The sequence below is a fragment of the Mustela nivalis genome (assembly GCF_964662115.1).
Source record: "Mustela nivalis genome assembly, chromosome: 1".
Taxonomy (NCBI): domain Eukaryota; kingdom Metazoa; phylum Chordata; class Mammalia; order Carnivora; family Mustelidae; genus Mustela; species Mustela nivalis.
Window position 1 is genome coordinate 208,239,541 of NC_139020.1, and position 13,344 is coordinate 208,252,884.

Here is a 13,344-nt window from a genome sequence, read left to right on the forward strand (position 1 = left end):
AAAATCTTATACCTGCATCTCAGACCATAGCCATTGACTCAACTATGACCTTTACTGTAAGAGCTTCAGTTACAAAACGTCTAGAAGAAAACACAGAAGAAAAATCTAAGTGACTTCGAAGAGTTCTTAGATATAACTCCAAAAGCACAACGCAGGAACAAAAAAATTTATGATAAACCTGATTTCCTTGAAATTAAAAACATTTTGCATTTTAAAATACACTGTGGAGGGAAAAAGCAAAAGGCAGAGTGACTAGGAGAAGATACTGTGAGCTCTGTATTTGATCAGGGACATGTCCCAAGAATATATAAAGAAATCTTACAACTCAGTGATGAGATGACAACCTAGTTCATAACAGGCAAAAAACAGGAGTACACATTCACCAAAGAAGATATACGAAAGGTGCACGAACACACAAAGAAATGCTCAACATTATTTAGTTACTAAGAAAATGCAAACTAAAGGCATGATGAGATACTACTATGCACCCACTAGGATGGATTCAATCGAGAGGACAGATAACACCAAGTATGGACAAGAATATGGAGAAACTGGAACCTGTGAAATGGTACAACCACTTTAGAAAACGGTTTGGCAGTTTCTTAAAAAAAGGCAAACATGAACTTACCACATGACCCAGCCATTCTACTCCTAGGTATCTACCCCTGAGAAATGAAAACATATGTCCGCACAAAGACGTGTATGGGAATGTTCACAGCAACATCATTTGTAACAGCAAAAATGGAAACAACACAAATAGCTCATCAACTGGGAAAGGATAAGCAAGCGTGCCACACCGCACAGCAGGACAGGACGCAGGCATAAACAGCCATGATCTCTTGGTACACGTACAACAGGGATGAACATCAACAGCTATCTGAAAGAAGCCGGACACAAAGTACTACACGTTATAGGATTCCGTTTGTAGGAAATACCCAGAAAAGGCAAATCTACAGAGACAGAGAGCAGATTCCTGGTTTCCTGGAGCTGGAGGAAGGGGTCAGAACAATCTGTAAACCAGCAGGAGGGAGAATTCTGGGATTACAGGACATTCTAAAATTGGTGTGTGGTAAAGACTGTACAAGTCTATAAATTCAGTAAAAAAAAATCACCAAATTATACGCTTCGTATGGGTAAATTTTATGGTATTTAAATTATCTCTCTACAGAGCTATCAAAAAATTACAACAAAATTTTACTGGAAAATCATTACAATCAATGTTAAATGAACCTGTCACAGGCCAGTGGGACGGGAGGACTAAACTGAATGTCAGTTCACTTAGTACTCCTCGGAGAGGAAACACGGCAGAGCTCTGCCCCATAGCCTACCCCAAATAAAATTCCAGATGAGCTGAAGTGGTAATAAGGAGGAAAGTAGGGGCGCCTGGGTGGCTCAGTGGATTAAACTGCTGCCTTCAGCTCGGGTCATGATCTCAGGGTCCTGGGATCGAGTCCCGCATCGGGCTCTCTGCTCAGCAGGGAGCCTGCTTCCCTCTCTCTCTGCCTGCCTCTCCGTCTACTTGTGATTTCTCTCTGTCAAATAAATAAATAAAATCTTAAAAAAAAAAAATAAATAAAAGGAGGAAAGTAAAAAATGTGTGCTCCTAGGAGGCACTTGAGCACAGAGAGGGGAACGTGGCGTGTCAGTACAGCTTTGCCAACCATAAGGTGACATAGTTAAATGATTTAGAGTTTACACAACAAATCCAACTATTTATGTTTCCAAAGATTATATTATAATGGGCAAACACGTCCATGATCTAATAATTCCAACTTCACACTGATCTTTCCAGAGAGGAGGGCTTTGGATTTTGAGCACTTGAAAGACGGCTAGTAGAGCTAAGGACGGTCCATTTTAAATTCTACTTAATTTGATTAATTTAAGACTGGGGAGCCATATGTGGCTAGAGGTTACTGTATTGGATAGTGCAGCTCTAAGGTACCAAATTTCAGCCAGGACCGGGGGCCCCTGGCTGTCCCGGGCGTGTTTCCTGCCCCATACAACACCCACTCAGAGCAGGAGAAGATCACAGTGCAAAGGGGTGACGTGGGCCCCAGGAGTGGAAGTTACCACACTGAGAACCGCAGCAGCCAGGAAATGGACTCTTACCTCCTCCTCTTCTTCTGAGCCACTTTCTTCACTATCAGATCTCGGAGCTACTTCATATCTAGAAAAAATATTAGTGTTTTAATACACACTTTGCCAGAGCGCACAGGATTCACTTGCCTTAGTGAACTGGCCTGCTTCTAAGTGAAAGCAGCATCGGTTACCAGAGGCCCCCGGAACAAGGCCAACTCACCCCGGGTTCATCTCAAGCCAGGCTTCTAGCTGCCCTGCTTTGGGGGCGTCGGTGCCCGTGAGGATCTTCCCGCTCTCCACGTGGATCACTTTCACCGGCAGGTCACTCATTTGGCTGGTCTCATCCAGAGGCTGAAAAAGGGTCACACGTGTAACCTGAGGTTCTGGGGTTTCCACAGCTCAGGCTTCTGCTAACTACGGCCACCCTGGGAAGGGCTCTCCCAACTCCATGCCCAGAAAATGGCACAAAATATGGCCAGTGGTTGTGAAAATGGGTTAATAACATTAAAAAAGGGAGGGGTTAATGACATTAATAATCCAGTAATAATATACGATCCATTGATGACAGCTGTTTCTTCAAGGTATTTCATTTTCAAACCGGTAACACGGCTCCAACCTCACAAGAGCACAGTGGGGACCCTCCGCTGACCCCATCAGACAGTTTCTCTCCCTATGCGTCTACCAGGGACCTGTCTCTCACACAGCCTCGCAGACCTGCTCCGCGCGTGAGAAACAAGGACCACGCTCTCCCCGTTTATACACAAAGGACTATACTATTCACATTCGTTTGGCCCCCTTTCCCCGCCATTAATACTACATTTGTAGACTTTCTCAAAGGTCCTCATTCTTTTCCGTGAAAGAGCGAACGAGAATATTTGGAAAGCAAAACAACTAACTTCCTCTTAGCATATATGAAATTCCTCCATTTCTTGTTTTGAGATGCCAACGCTGGAAGAACATTCCCCCTCCATTAGTGCCCTCAAATTTCCTGGAGAAAACCTCCAGGATAAGGATGAAGTTCTTAGTTTAAACCTTTGTTCACACCTTCCAGAAACTTCTCCCACTCTCTCATCCCCCAGGGGCCACACTCACGGTCAACATGGCCCATACAGCAGAGATCAGCTCTCACACCACCAGACCACCTGGCCCTCAAACCTGCCCACCAGGGAAGGCACAGCCTCCATGGGCCCCATCGGGGACTTTCACTGCCGAGTGCACTCTGAGAGTTGCTAACGGTGCTGAGGCCTGCACTTCACCCCGCCCCCAAATTCTGATTCAACTGCTCTGGGGCTTTCAGAAAAGCTCCTAGGCCATTCAGAGGGGCCAAGGCTGCGAAGCACGGGCTGAGATCAAGCACAGTTCACAACCACCAAAGCGAGGCTTCTGGTGCCCAGCAGGACGAGCAGTCAGTGACTACCCAACAGAACTCCCTGAGCTGCACTTGGCCGCCAGAGGACTTTTCCCCTGAATGTCCCAAACACCCTTACAAAGATTTTCTGTTGTGGTGAAACGCCAGCCTGCATTCTTAAAAATTCAATATAACATTTAAAATAAAACCTCATGGGGCGCCTGGCTGGTTCAGTGGGCGGAGCAGGCGACTCTCATAGTCTCAGGGTTATGAGTTCAAGCCCCACACGGGCATGGAGCCCACTTAAAAGATAAGTAAATAGTACGAGAAAATAAAATCTCTTGAAATAAATACATATTTGAGTTAATCACTGGTCACTCACTTTAGGAATCTGGCCTCCAGGAGAAAGTGTGTGTCTGCTATGGCCTGAATTGTGCCCCCCCACCCCAAATTCAATGCTGAAGCCCCAACTTGCCAATGCGGCTATATATGGAGAGGGGGCCTTGGGTGGGGGGTGATGAGGGTTAGTTGAGGCTACAAGGTGGGGCCCTAGGGATGGAATAGTGCCCCCCTGTAAGAGAGAGCAAAGCTTGCTGTTTCTCCCGTCATATGGGGACACACCAAGAAGGCAGCTATCCACAAGCGAGGAAGAGAGCCCTCCCCAGGAACCAACCTTGCCGCACTCTGATCTTGGAGTTACAGCCTCTAGAGCTGGGAGAACATACTGTTTTCTTGGCACTGAAGCCAGCCCAGCCATGGTGCTGTGTTACGGCAGGCCACGCTGACTGGGAGAGAGCACGGAAACGTCATGTCCAGGGAGGTTCGTGACAACAACGTGTGCAACGGGAGGAAGGGAACCAGGGCAAGCGGCTCCGGGAAGGGAGGGGCGCGCGGCGGCGCATCAGAGGCCAGAAGTGTAGGATCATCACTGTGGCTGCAAATGCAAAGCAACCTAAATGACTACCCGTCTGCCTGCCAAGTGAGATGCCAACACGTCCATACTACGAAATTAGAACAGAATTAATGGCTTGAATTGGAAAGTGGCCCAAGAGATCCTGCTGAGTGCAGTCTAGCTATGTCTAGATCACCCCAAATGGCCTTAAAACAAACCGAAAGAATGTAGGCCAAACGATTCCTGGATGCAAGTTCAGCCCGCACGCTTGCTCTCAGGAAAGCAGGTGCCGTGGGGACTTTTGCTTTTTATCATACTGTTTAAATATTTTCTGCAAGAAATACTACGTTTCGGTGGCACTGAAAGAATAAGGTATGTGAGCTAACGTGGGAAGATGTCAGAGACACAATGAGAGGCTGGAAAAAGAAAACCATCTGGTGGCACATGCACAGAAAAGGCCCCAGAGCAACCATGGCTTTCCACAACGGTTACTCACAGTTTTCCTCTGGAAGGTGGGAGTGAGGAGGGGGCAGGGGAGGCGGGAAAGGAAACATTACTTATTTACACCTCCCCCTTCTAGACAGCTTCCCTCCAAATGAGTGTACTGAGGGAGAACAGTGGCTTTCAGGAGGCTGGTCGGGATGTGGTAGGGAAAAAGCAGTGAGTGGAGGCAGCAAGCCCGCTCCGAGTGCGCCACTTTGTACGGTGCGGACTTTGAGAACCAGACGAGTAAAGTTTCACATATTAAATACAGACATGAAAGGGGTGCCTGGGTGGCTCAAGTCGGTTAAGGTTGGCCTTCGGCTCAGGTCATGATCCCAGAGTCCTGGGATCGAGTCCCACCTCAGGCTCCCAGCTCAGTGGGGGGCTTCCTTCTCCCTCTCCCTCTACACCCCAGCTTGGGCTCTATCTCTCACTATCTCAAATAAATAAAATCTTTTATTTATTTTTTTTTTAAGATTTTATTTATTTATCAGAGAGAGAGGGGGAGAGAGCGAGCACAGGCAGACAGAATGGCAGGCAGAGGGAGAGGGAGAAGCAGGCTTCCTGCTGAGCAAGGAGCCCGATGAGGGACTCGATCCCAGGACGCTGGGATCATGACCTGAGCCGAAGGCAGCTGCTTAACCCACTGAGCCACCAAGGCGTCCCTCAAATAAATAAAATCTTTTAACAGATTTATTAAAATAGGGCGCCTGGGTGGCTCAGTGGGTTAAGCCTCTGCCTTCAGCTCAGGTCATGCTCCCAGGGTCCTGGAACCTAGCCCCGTATTAGGCTCTCTGCTCAGTGGGGAGCCTGTTTTCTGCCTGTCCCCCCCACCCTTTCTGCCTACTTGTGATCTCTGTCAAATACATAAATAAAACCTTTAAAAAATTTTTATTAAAATACATATACAGGGTGCCTGGGTGGCTCAGTGGGTTAAGCCACTGCCTTCGGCTCAGGTCATGATCTCAGGGTTCTGGGATGGAGTCCCGCATCGGGCTCTCTGCTCAGCAGGGAACCTGCTTCCTCCTCTCTCTCTCTCTCTGCCTGCCTCTCTGCTTACTTGTGATCTCTCTCTGTCAAATAAATAAATAAAATCTTTAAAAAAAAAACACATATACAAATGATGAGTAAATAAATAAAACCAACAAGGAAAGGGGAAACCGCACCAATGAGGGCACAGGTGAGAACTAATCCAAGTGTCGTTTAAATGTAATATCTGGAGCACTTTAATTTCAGGCTGAGTAACTCCAGACACCAAATAAACTCTAGCCAGGAGGCCTCTTTTGCACAGGAGTATGAGTTAACAACTCTGAATGTATTTCCCAGAATATATTTTCCAGGATTAGGCAAATAAAGAAATATACCATGGCTAATGGGAACGAAGTTTTGGGCTATTATAAGGAAAGAGAGAACCGAAATAGCCCTACAGTATTAGGTTAGATGCAGAGATAGCTACGTGACTGCAAGGTTTTGAACATACAGACTAGCAACGCACAGATGCCTGCGACCGTATACCTGCTCCCAAGACCTGACTGCCAGGAGGGCCTAGAAGCAATGACGCCCTGTATCAACAATCGCATCTAACAAAGTATCTTGGCCATCTCGCTGGCTCAGTGAGTAGACCATGCGACTCTCGATCTTGGGGTCAAGAGTTCAAGCCCCACTCTGGGTATAGAACTTGGCTTACTTACTTACTTAACTTCCTTGGAGATAAAGAACAAGAGAGAGAGAGATGTTGGTTTCTAAATATTGGTGCCGAAAGGAGAAGATGAGCTTGGGCCATTCGGTGTGCAAGGAAGTAAGGCAGCTCTCAAGGGACACATGGGCCAACTAGAAGGGGCTCTTACTGGCCCAGACTGGGCTATTTTGAACATCAAAATAATGATGGTAAAGGATTAAATTCAATGAGAATCCTGTAAGTTGGTACCAGGGCTGGCAAACTGTGTACCATGGGCCAAACAGGAAAGAAGAGAAAAAACTCTTCCTTCCTATAGAAAGTCATCTAAAAAATGCAGACGATATCATGGGGGAGGGAAGGGGAGGGTCAGGGTGAAGAGAGGGGGCATCACCATTCTGTAACGATCATGGCAAAAACTGATACAGGCAAAGACCAATTAAGCAGATGAAAAAACGAGCGAGTGGAAGAAAGAGGAAGTAAAATTTGTTTAAAGAGTCTTAAGCATCGCTCCACAAGGTACTTAATAATTACAAAAGGAAAAAATAGTAACTTTTCATCACAGATGCTTCGGCTGACACCAAGGGATCCTGGTCAACATCGCCAGTGACCGAAGCCATCCACGCTAGGACTCCCGCTGTGACGCACGGAGAAGAACAGAGTGTCACTGGTGTCTTCTTGCCAGTAACACATAACTGGAATCTAACCACAAGGAAAGGGCAAGTCAAACCCAAGTGAAAGGCCCCTGTGAGAAATACTTGGCTTGTGCTCTTCAGAAATGCCAAGGTCAGAAAAGGCTGAGACGAAGTGACGAGCTGTTCAGGATCAAAGGACTAGAAGGATCGCCACTGAAGGCAACGCGTGGCCACAGACTTGCTGTGAAGGCCACCAGAGGGACAGCTGACTAAGCCTTAACAAGCACTGCGGATGAGATCATGGTGTCACTGCAGGCATGCTTGTTTCTGTTTGTTGATCATTGTATAGTCACGGAAAAGAAGGAGCTTGTTTCTAGGAAACGCACTGAAATATACGGAGGTAAGGGTTCGTCATGTCTGCACGTGACTCTCCCAACGGTTTAGGAAAAAATGTTTGGGAAAACGGAACCCAGCTGAGGAAGATGCTGGAGTTCTGTCCTTTAATTATGTCAGAGTGAAACTAACAAAATAACGGGACGGACAACAAAAGAAGTCCGAAGGAAACACACCGGGAGCTGACAATGTACCTTCCTGGGGAGTGGGACTGAGGAGGGGGTGCGATGTGGCAGGGGACACATTCATCATAGATAGCTCTGGTGATTGCAAAAGAAAAAAAAAATATAAAGGATGCGACAGACCTAAGCTCCCAGGACTGGGCTGGCATTTCCATGAAAAGAAACTCCTGATCCCTTACCTCGCCATCAGGTCCAATAGCAGGCGTCTGTCCTTCTGCATTTTCTGCCTTCTGCAAATGAAGAGAGACACGGTCACCAGGGAGGCCGAGGCACACGTGCCAAGCCGGCTGCTCCAGTCCCACCCAGGGGCAGGCGCACGGCCGGGCCCAGCGCACCTTCTTTTTCTTTTTCTTCTTTTTCTCCTTGGCGACCTGGGCAGCCTTGTGCTGCCGCACCAGCTCCGTGAGGTTAGCCACGTACTCGTCTGTCTGCTGCAAGAGGTAGGCCAAGCGCTTGTCCTTCTTCTGGTCGATGAGCTTGCGGTAGCCCTCCTCATCTTCCGCCTGCAGAAGGGTGAGGTTATGGTGGTGTTCGCAAGAGACATGCGCTCGTCCCTTAGGGCCCAGGGCAGGTAATCCAAAGCCAAGAAGCCCACTGAGGGCTGTCATTAACCAGCAACCAGACCCTCCCCAAAGGAATGCTCAGCTGACACCAGACCCGTGCTGTACGTACACCTTCACAGGGCTATCGACTCCCCCTTCAGCATCTCCTCAACCCGTACCCAGGGAAGACCCTGAGGGGGCCTGCTGGACAGATATGCTTTTGCCAGAAGCCATTTGAAAAGGCCAACAGCAAGTCCTAGCCCCTCTGTCCACAAACAGCCCCCCAAATACAGGCCAGATACTCTCACGGACCCATGAAGCAAGCCCCTCCTGGCTTTCTAATAATCAATCAGGTGTCACCCCAGCTTAGAGCCTCCTGTGGCTCCCATCATACACAAAAGTAAATCTAAAGCCTTTCTTGTGGTCTACAAGGCCCCCTGACTGCCTTAGGGACTCTGACCTCAGCTTGTGCCCTCACCACGCTCTTCTAGGGGCCTTCTGCTGTGCCTCGCACCTGGCTTTCCGCCGCCTCAGGGGTCTGCCCTTGGTTCCTCTATCCCTGGGAGGCACTTCATTAAGGGAGTCACGCCCACCCCTCCCATAACACCCCATCAACCCCTACTCCCTGATCCGGCTTCCTTCTCTTTGGGGTACTTCACGCCACCCAAAACACTCGTTTGTTCAGCCTGGGCCTCCATCTCTCTAGGGCCAGCAGGAGCGGCCGGGAGGGTAGGGCCTGCAGGCTTCTCCTTAATGCTAGGGCTGCGTGTACACAGCAGTGCCTGTCAGCATCCACCTGAATCATCCCAAACAGCCAAACACAATGGGCGGAGGGACAGGCCAGCGATCACATCATCAGTCACTCTCCCAACCTACAGCGTGTGCCTCTCCCCTTTCTGGAGAGATCACAGAGCAGCCAACTAACCAGCCTAAGGTCTCACAAACACTGACAGAATGAACAGGCCAGGTCTTCTGGACTCCCGAACCCACGCCCTTTCTTTCTCTCTGTCCCACCTCTGACTCTGAGCAGCAGTCGGCCTGGGAATAATACCAGGCAATCCATCCCTGGTGCCTGCCACACCCAAAGCAGCCACAAAGGGACATGAGGGACACGATGTCACGAAGGCAGAATTTACCATGAGTCTCCGCATTCTCTCTTTCTCAATTCTTTCGTTTTCCTTCTTCTGTTCCCTCTCTGTGTTGGCGTGGTAGGTGGCCACTGCCTTCGTAAGCTTCTGGATTTTGCCTGTGACCGATCTGTGATATTCTTTGAAATCCTTGGCATGCTGCAGAATGCTGTTGAGGTACTCCTGCAGGGACAGACACAGAAGAGAGGACTGGCTATTCCCCGGGTCATTGTAACGTTGCTGAAAAGGAGACACAACTTTAAAGGCAGCTTGTTTAAAACCCAGAGGACGTAATCGAAACGGTACAATGACTGTCTGCCCCTGAGGTTCGGCGATCCCTGTGTAAGGAAAGCCTCGCGCGGGGAACTGAGGGCAGAGGGGCCCTCCCTCGTGGGTCACAGGCAGGGCCATCCGCCTTTCCCAAACTGGCACTGAACACACACTTCAAAACACCCTCACCCTCCAAACAAGTCATTCCACTGCCAGGAAGTCCCTTTAAGGAAAACAGCAGACATTGGCCAAAAAAAATTCAAGGTCAAGAAGGCCTCTTCTGGTATTATTTCTAACACTGCAAGGCTGAGAACAGGCTACATGTGCCCCAACAGGGAAATGGTTCCATAAATTAGCAGATACCAAGGCAGAGAAGGAATACAATGTAGACATTAAAAATCATGCTTCCACAATACTTAAAAACAAGTCCACGTGTGTATATGTTTGTTTAAAGGAGGTTATTTAACTTCTGAATACTCTGTGCGGACAGAAAATCTACCTGAAGGATACAACAAAACGTTAACAGTAGTTAATGCCGAGTATTGACTTTTTAAATTCTAAACTACACCTGTACCAGACAGCGACCACAGCAGAGCTTTAGAAAAAGTCAGTGAGCAAACAAACCAAATCGTCCCACGTCCTACTCCAGCAGAGATGGGGTCTTCCCGACAGATCGAGTAGAAGCTAAGTCAGATCACACCCTTGTCTGCTTGGGACCCTCCATGGCTCCCACCTCACTTAGAGTAAAGGCCCAAGTGGTCTCCTCAGCCCAGACCCTCTGCGTCCCCTCCCCCTCTCTGTCCTCCCGCACTCTCTCCCTTGCTCACTCCACTCGAGCCACACTGGGATCCCTGCTGGTCACACAACACATGGCACATTCCAGCCCCAGGGCCGATGCACGTTCCCCTCAATCTGCAAGGCTCCTGGCCCACATATGTGTGTGGCTCCCTCCCTCAGGTTCTGCCTTCTCAGAGAACTCCCCGAACCGTGCTGTGCCAGCGGCCCCTCCGCCCTCCCCTCCCCCGCTTCACGTGTCTTCACACCCTCATCACCTCCCAAACACGGCACATGTGACTATGGCCTGTCTACCCGCTACCATGCGGTTTTACCCACTAACGTATTCTTGGTGCCCAGAATACGGTTGTGATGAACAGTAAAGACAGACAGACATCATGCTCAGACACAGACCAGAATACGGTTGTGATGAATAGTAAAGACAGACAGACAGCATGCTCAGACACAGACAAGACCTGGCGGCAGTAGAGCCCCGGCAGCCCTGACACACAGGCCGAGCCTCGCGGCAGGGCGGGGACGCACCTGGTGCTTCTGCCGGCGCTTGCGCTCCTGCTCGATCTTCTGCTGCTTCTCCAGCTTCTCAGTGATGCGGGCCTCACGCAGGGACTGCCGCTTGCTGCGCTTGTAGGCCTTGGCGTTGAGGGCCGTCTCGAGGGCCGTGTCCCTCCTCATGCACACCACCACTTCCTGTCGTAGCTTGAGGAAGGAAGAAACGATGCGCACGACATTGTCAAATCCACACATTTTTACATTATCTCAAGCTAGACACATGTGGCTCCTTCCAGAAGGAGCCGTTCTAAATGCCTTCTGGTGGGTGCCCAAAGACAGTGCAAAGCTCAGAAGATGACTGCTTCAGGACATCCAGAAGGTTCTCTCAAACCTTCAGGTCTCCAGTGCTGCCCCTCATCAACCACATGCAAGATATTCCTTACGGGTCATTCAAAGGTAGAGCGCCCCCAGAAACAGACCCACTTAAGTCTCTGTTTCCTGCCGGCAACTACTGCTTTAGGAAGGACCCACAGCTATGCATCCTGAGAGCGGCTAACGTCCCACCACCGAGCAGGACGTGGACAGGAGAGGGGGACAGCCAGCCAAAGGGGGTGTGAGGCCACTGCTGCTTTTAATGATCAAGGCCCATTTAAGAACCGCCTGGCAAGCAGCTCTTTGAATGGAAGCACCAAAGCTGGCAGAAGAGGCTCTTTCCCTCAAGCGACGGGCCTGCGCCTGCGCCCACCTGCCTCTGGAAGTTCAGCAGCCTGAGGGCCTTGAGCTCAATGGTCGCTTTGGTTCGCAAATCCCCGGCCAGGGACCCGGGAAGGTTTTCAAGTTCCTGAATTCGGTGTGCGATTCGAGCCTGCAGCCTGGGTGGCAAAGACAGAAGGAAGGAGAGGTGAGGAGAGCTCTTGTGTATTCGTGGGAGCCCACCCGTTCCCTTTAAAGGTGGGGCCTCAGGAGAATCCATCCCTCGAGGAGGGCAGGTCCTGGTCACAAGATGGGCAATGGCTCAGAAAAGGAAGCCAGTCAAAACCCAGAACTCGGGAAGAGCGGGGCAGGCCCAGCAGACCCGACCCTGACAGGGCACAGCTGCTTTGTGACATTCCAGCAGCGAGAGCCAGCTGGGGGTCAGGCGGACCAGCGTCTCCACCCCAACGCAGGGACCACCCCACAGAGCAACCGCTCCAGGCTTGGTCTACAGTTCAAATGAGGTAATCCCCCTTCTCAGTGTTTCACCCATATTTATGAAACTCCTGCTGTGTGCCAGGGACTGATCCAGACATTAGGCCTTAGCACTAAATAAGACTAAACAAGACTTATTCTCGTAGAGCTCTCAGGCTTACCAGCAAGACAGCCCATAAAGGAATTAAAAAATTAAATATCTACACTAATTGCAGAGAGTACCAAATACTCTGAGAAAGGGGCTAGAAGTGAGGGGATTAGGCAAGGCCTCTATAAGCAGGTGACCTCAGCAATAAGGCCTCAATTAGCCAAGGAGTCATGTGCAGCTTATGTAAAGGGCCGGGGGTAGAAATGAGTCTCACTTATTCCACAGAAAAAGAGGGACCGGGGGGGGGGGGGGGGGCGCCTGGGTGGCTCAGTGGGTTAAGCCGCTGCCTTCGGCTCGGGTCATGATCTCAGGGTCCTGGGATCGAGTCCCACATCGGGCTCTCTGCTCGGCAGGGAGCCTGCTTCCTCCTCTCTCTCTCTGCCTGCCTCTCTTCCTACCTGTGATCTCTCTCTGTCAAATAAATAAAATCTTAAAAAAAAAAAAAGAGGGACAGGGGTGTAGGCAAGGACAGAGCCTTGGGCAGAAGCTAAACAAAAAGGTGCTTATTGGATGGGCTTGGGGACACCAGTGGCAGGGGTGAACCTGGGGAACAGGTCTAATGGAAGTTAATTATAAAAAGAAACTGCAAACTGCTGTGTGGAAAACAGACTGCACAAACAAAGGGGAGAACAGGGAAGCCAGCAAGGAGATGCAGACCAGGTGGTGGGGTCCACAGCGTGGAAAAGGCCACCAGTTCCCAGGATGGGGGTGGGGAGCTAAGATGAGGACACGGGATGGGGGAGGGTGAGCAACAGTGAAGGGGAGGCAGGGTCTGGCCCAATGAGCTGCAGGCAGGTGCAGAAACGGGAGGGAAACGTGGCGGATGCAAGGATGTATCTGGAAAGGCCACGTTTAAGCTACCTACATGGAACTGGAGGGGAGGCACCTGGGTCCAGGGGCTGGAGCTCCAGAGCACCTCTGGTGGAGCCCTCTGGAGCCCGTCATTAGGCCAAGATTTACTGGTGCGTCTGGGGATTATGGCCAACAAGCAGAGCCCCTCCCGCAGGCGGTTTACGTTTACCAAGGGAGGCCAGTCCTGAACAAGCTGTCAACGCAATGGGGAAACAGCAGAGGGCAAGGTGTTCGGGGGTGAACCTG

At 50.0% G+C, this 13,344-nt stretch overlaps 1 protein-coding gene across 4 annotated transcripts in view; it reads right to left on the reverse strand.

The window, feature by feature from the left end:
• SMARCA4 (SWI/SNF related BAF chromatin remodeling complex subunit ATPase 4) overlaps positions 1-13,344 on the reverse strand; it is a 92,171-nt gene that overhangs the window by 53,714 nt on the left and 25,113 nt on the right. For all 4 annotated transcript variants that reach the window (XM_082731196.1, XM_082731195.1, XM_082731194.1 and 1 more), the window contains exons 7-13: positions 11,656-11,782; positions 10,944-11,117; positions 9,366-9,539; positions 8,023-8,190; positions 7,867-7,917; positions 2,300-2,430; positions 2,110-2,167 (exon numbers count right to left, since the gene is read on the reverse strand). In XM_082731196.1, coding sequence (XP_082587322.1) covers positions 2,110-2,167; positions 2,300-2,430; positions 7,867-7,917; positions 8,023-8,190; positions 9,366-9,539; positions 10,944-11,117; positions 11,656-11,782 — 883 coding nt within the window. The remainder of the gene's footprint in view (positions 1-2,109; positions 2,168-2,299; positions 2,431-7,866; positions 7,918-8,022; positions 8,191-9,365; positions 9,540-10,943; positions 11,118-11,655; positions 11,783-13,344) is intronic.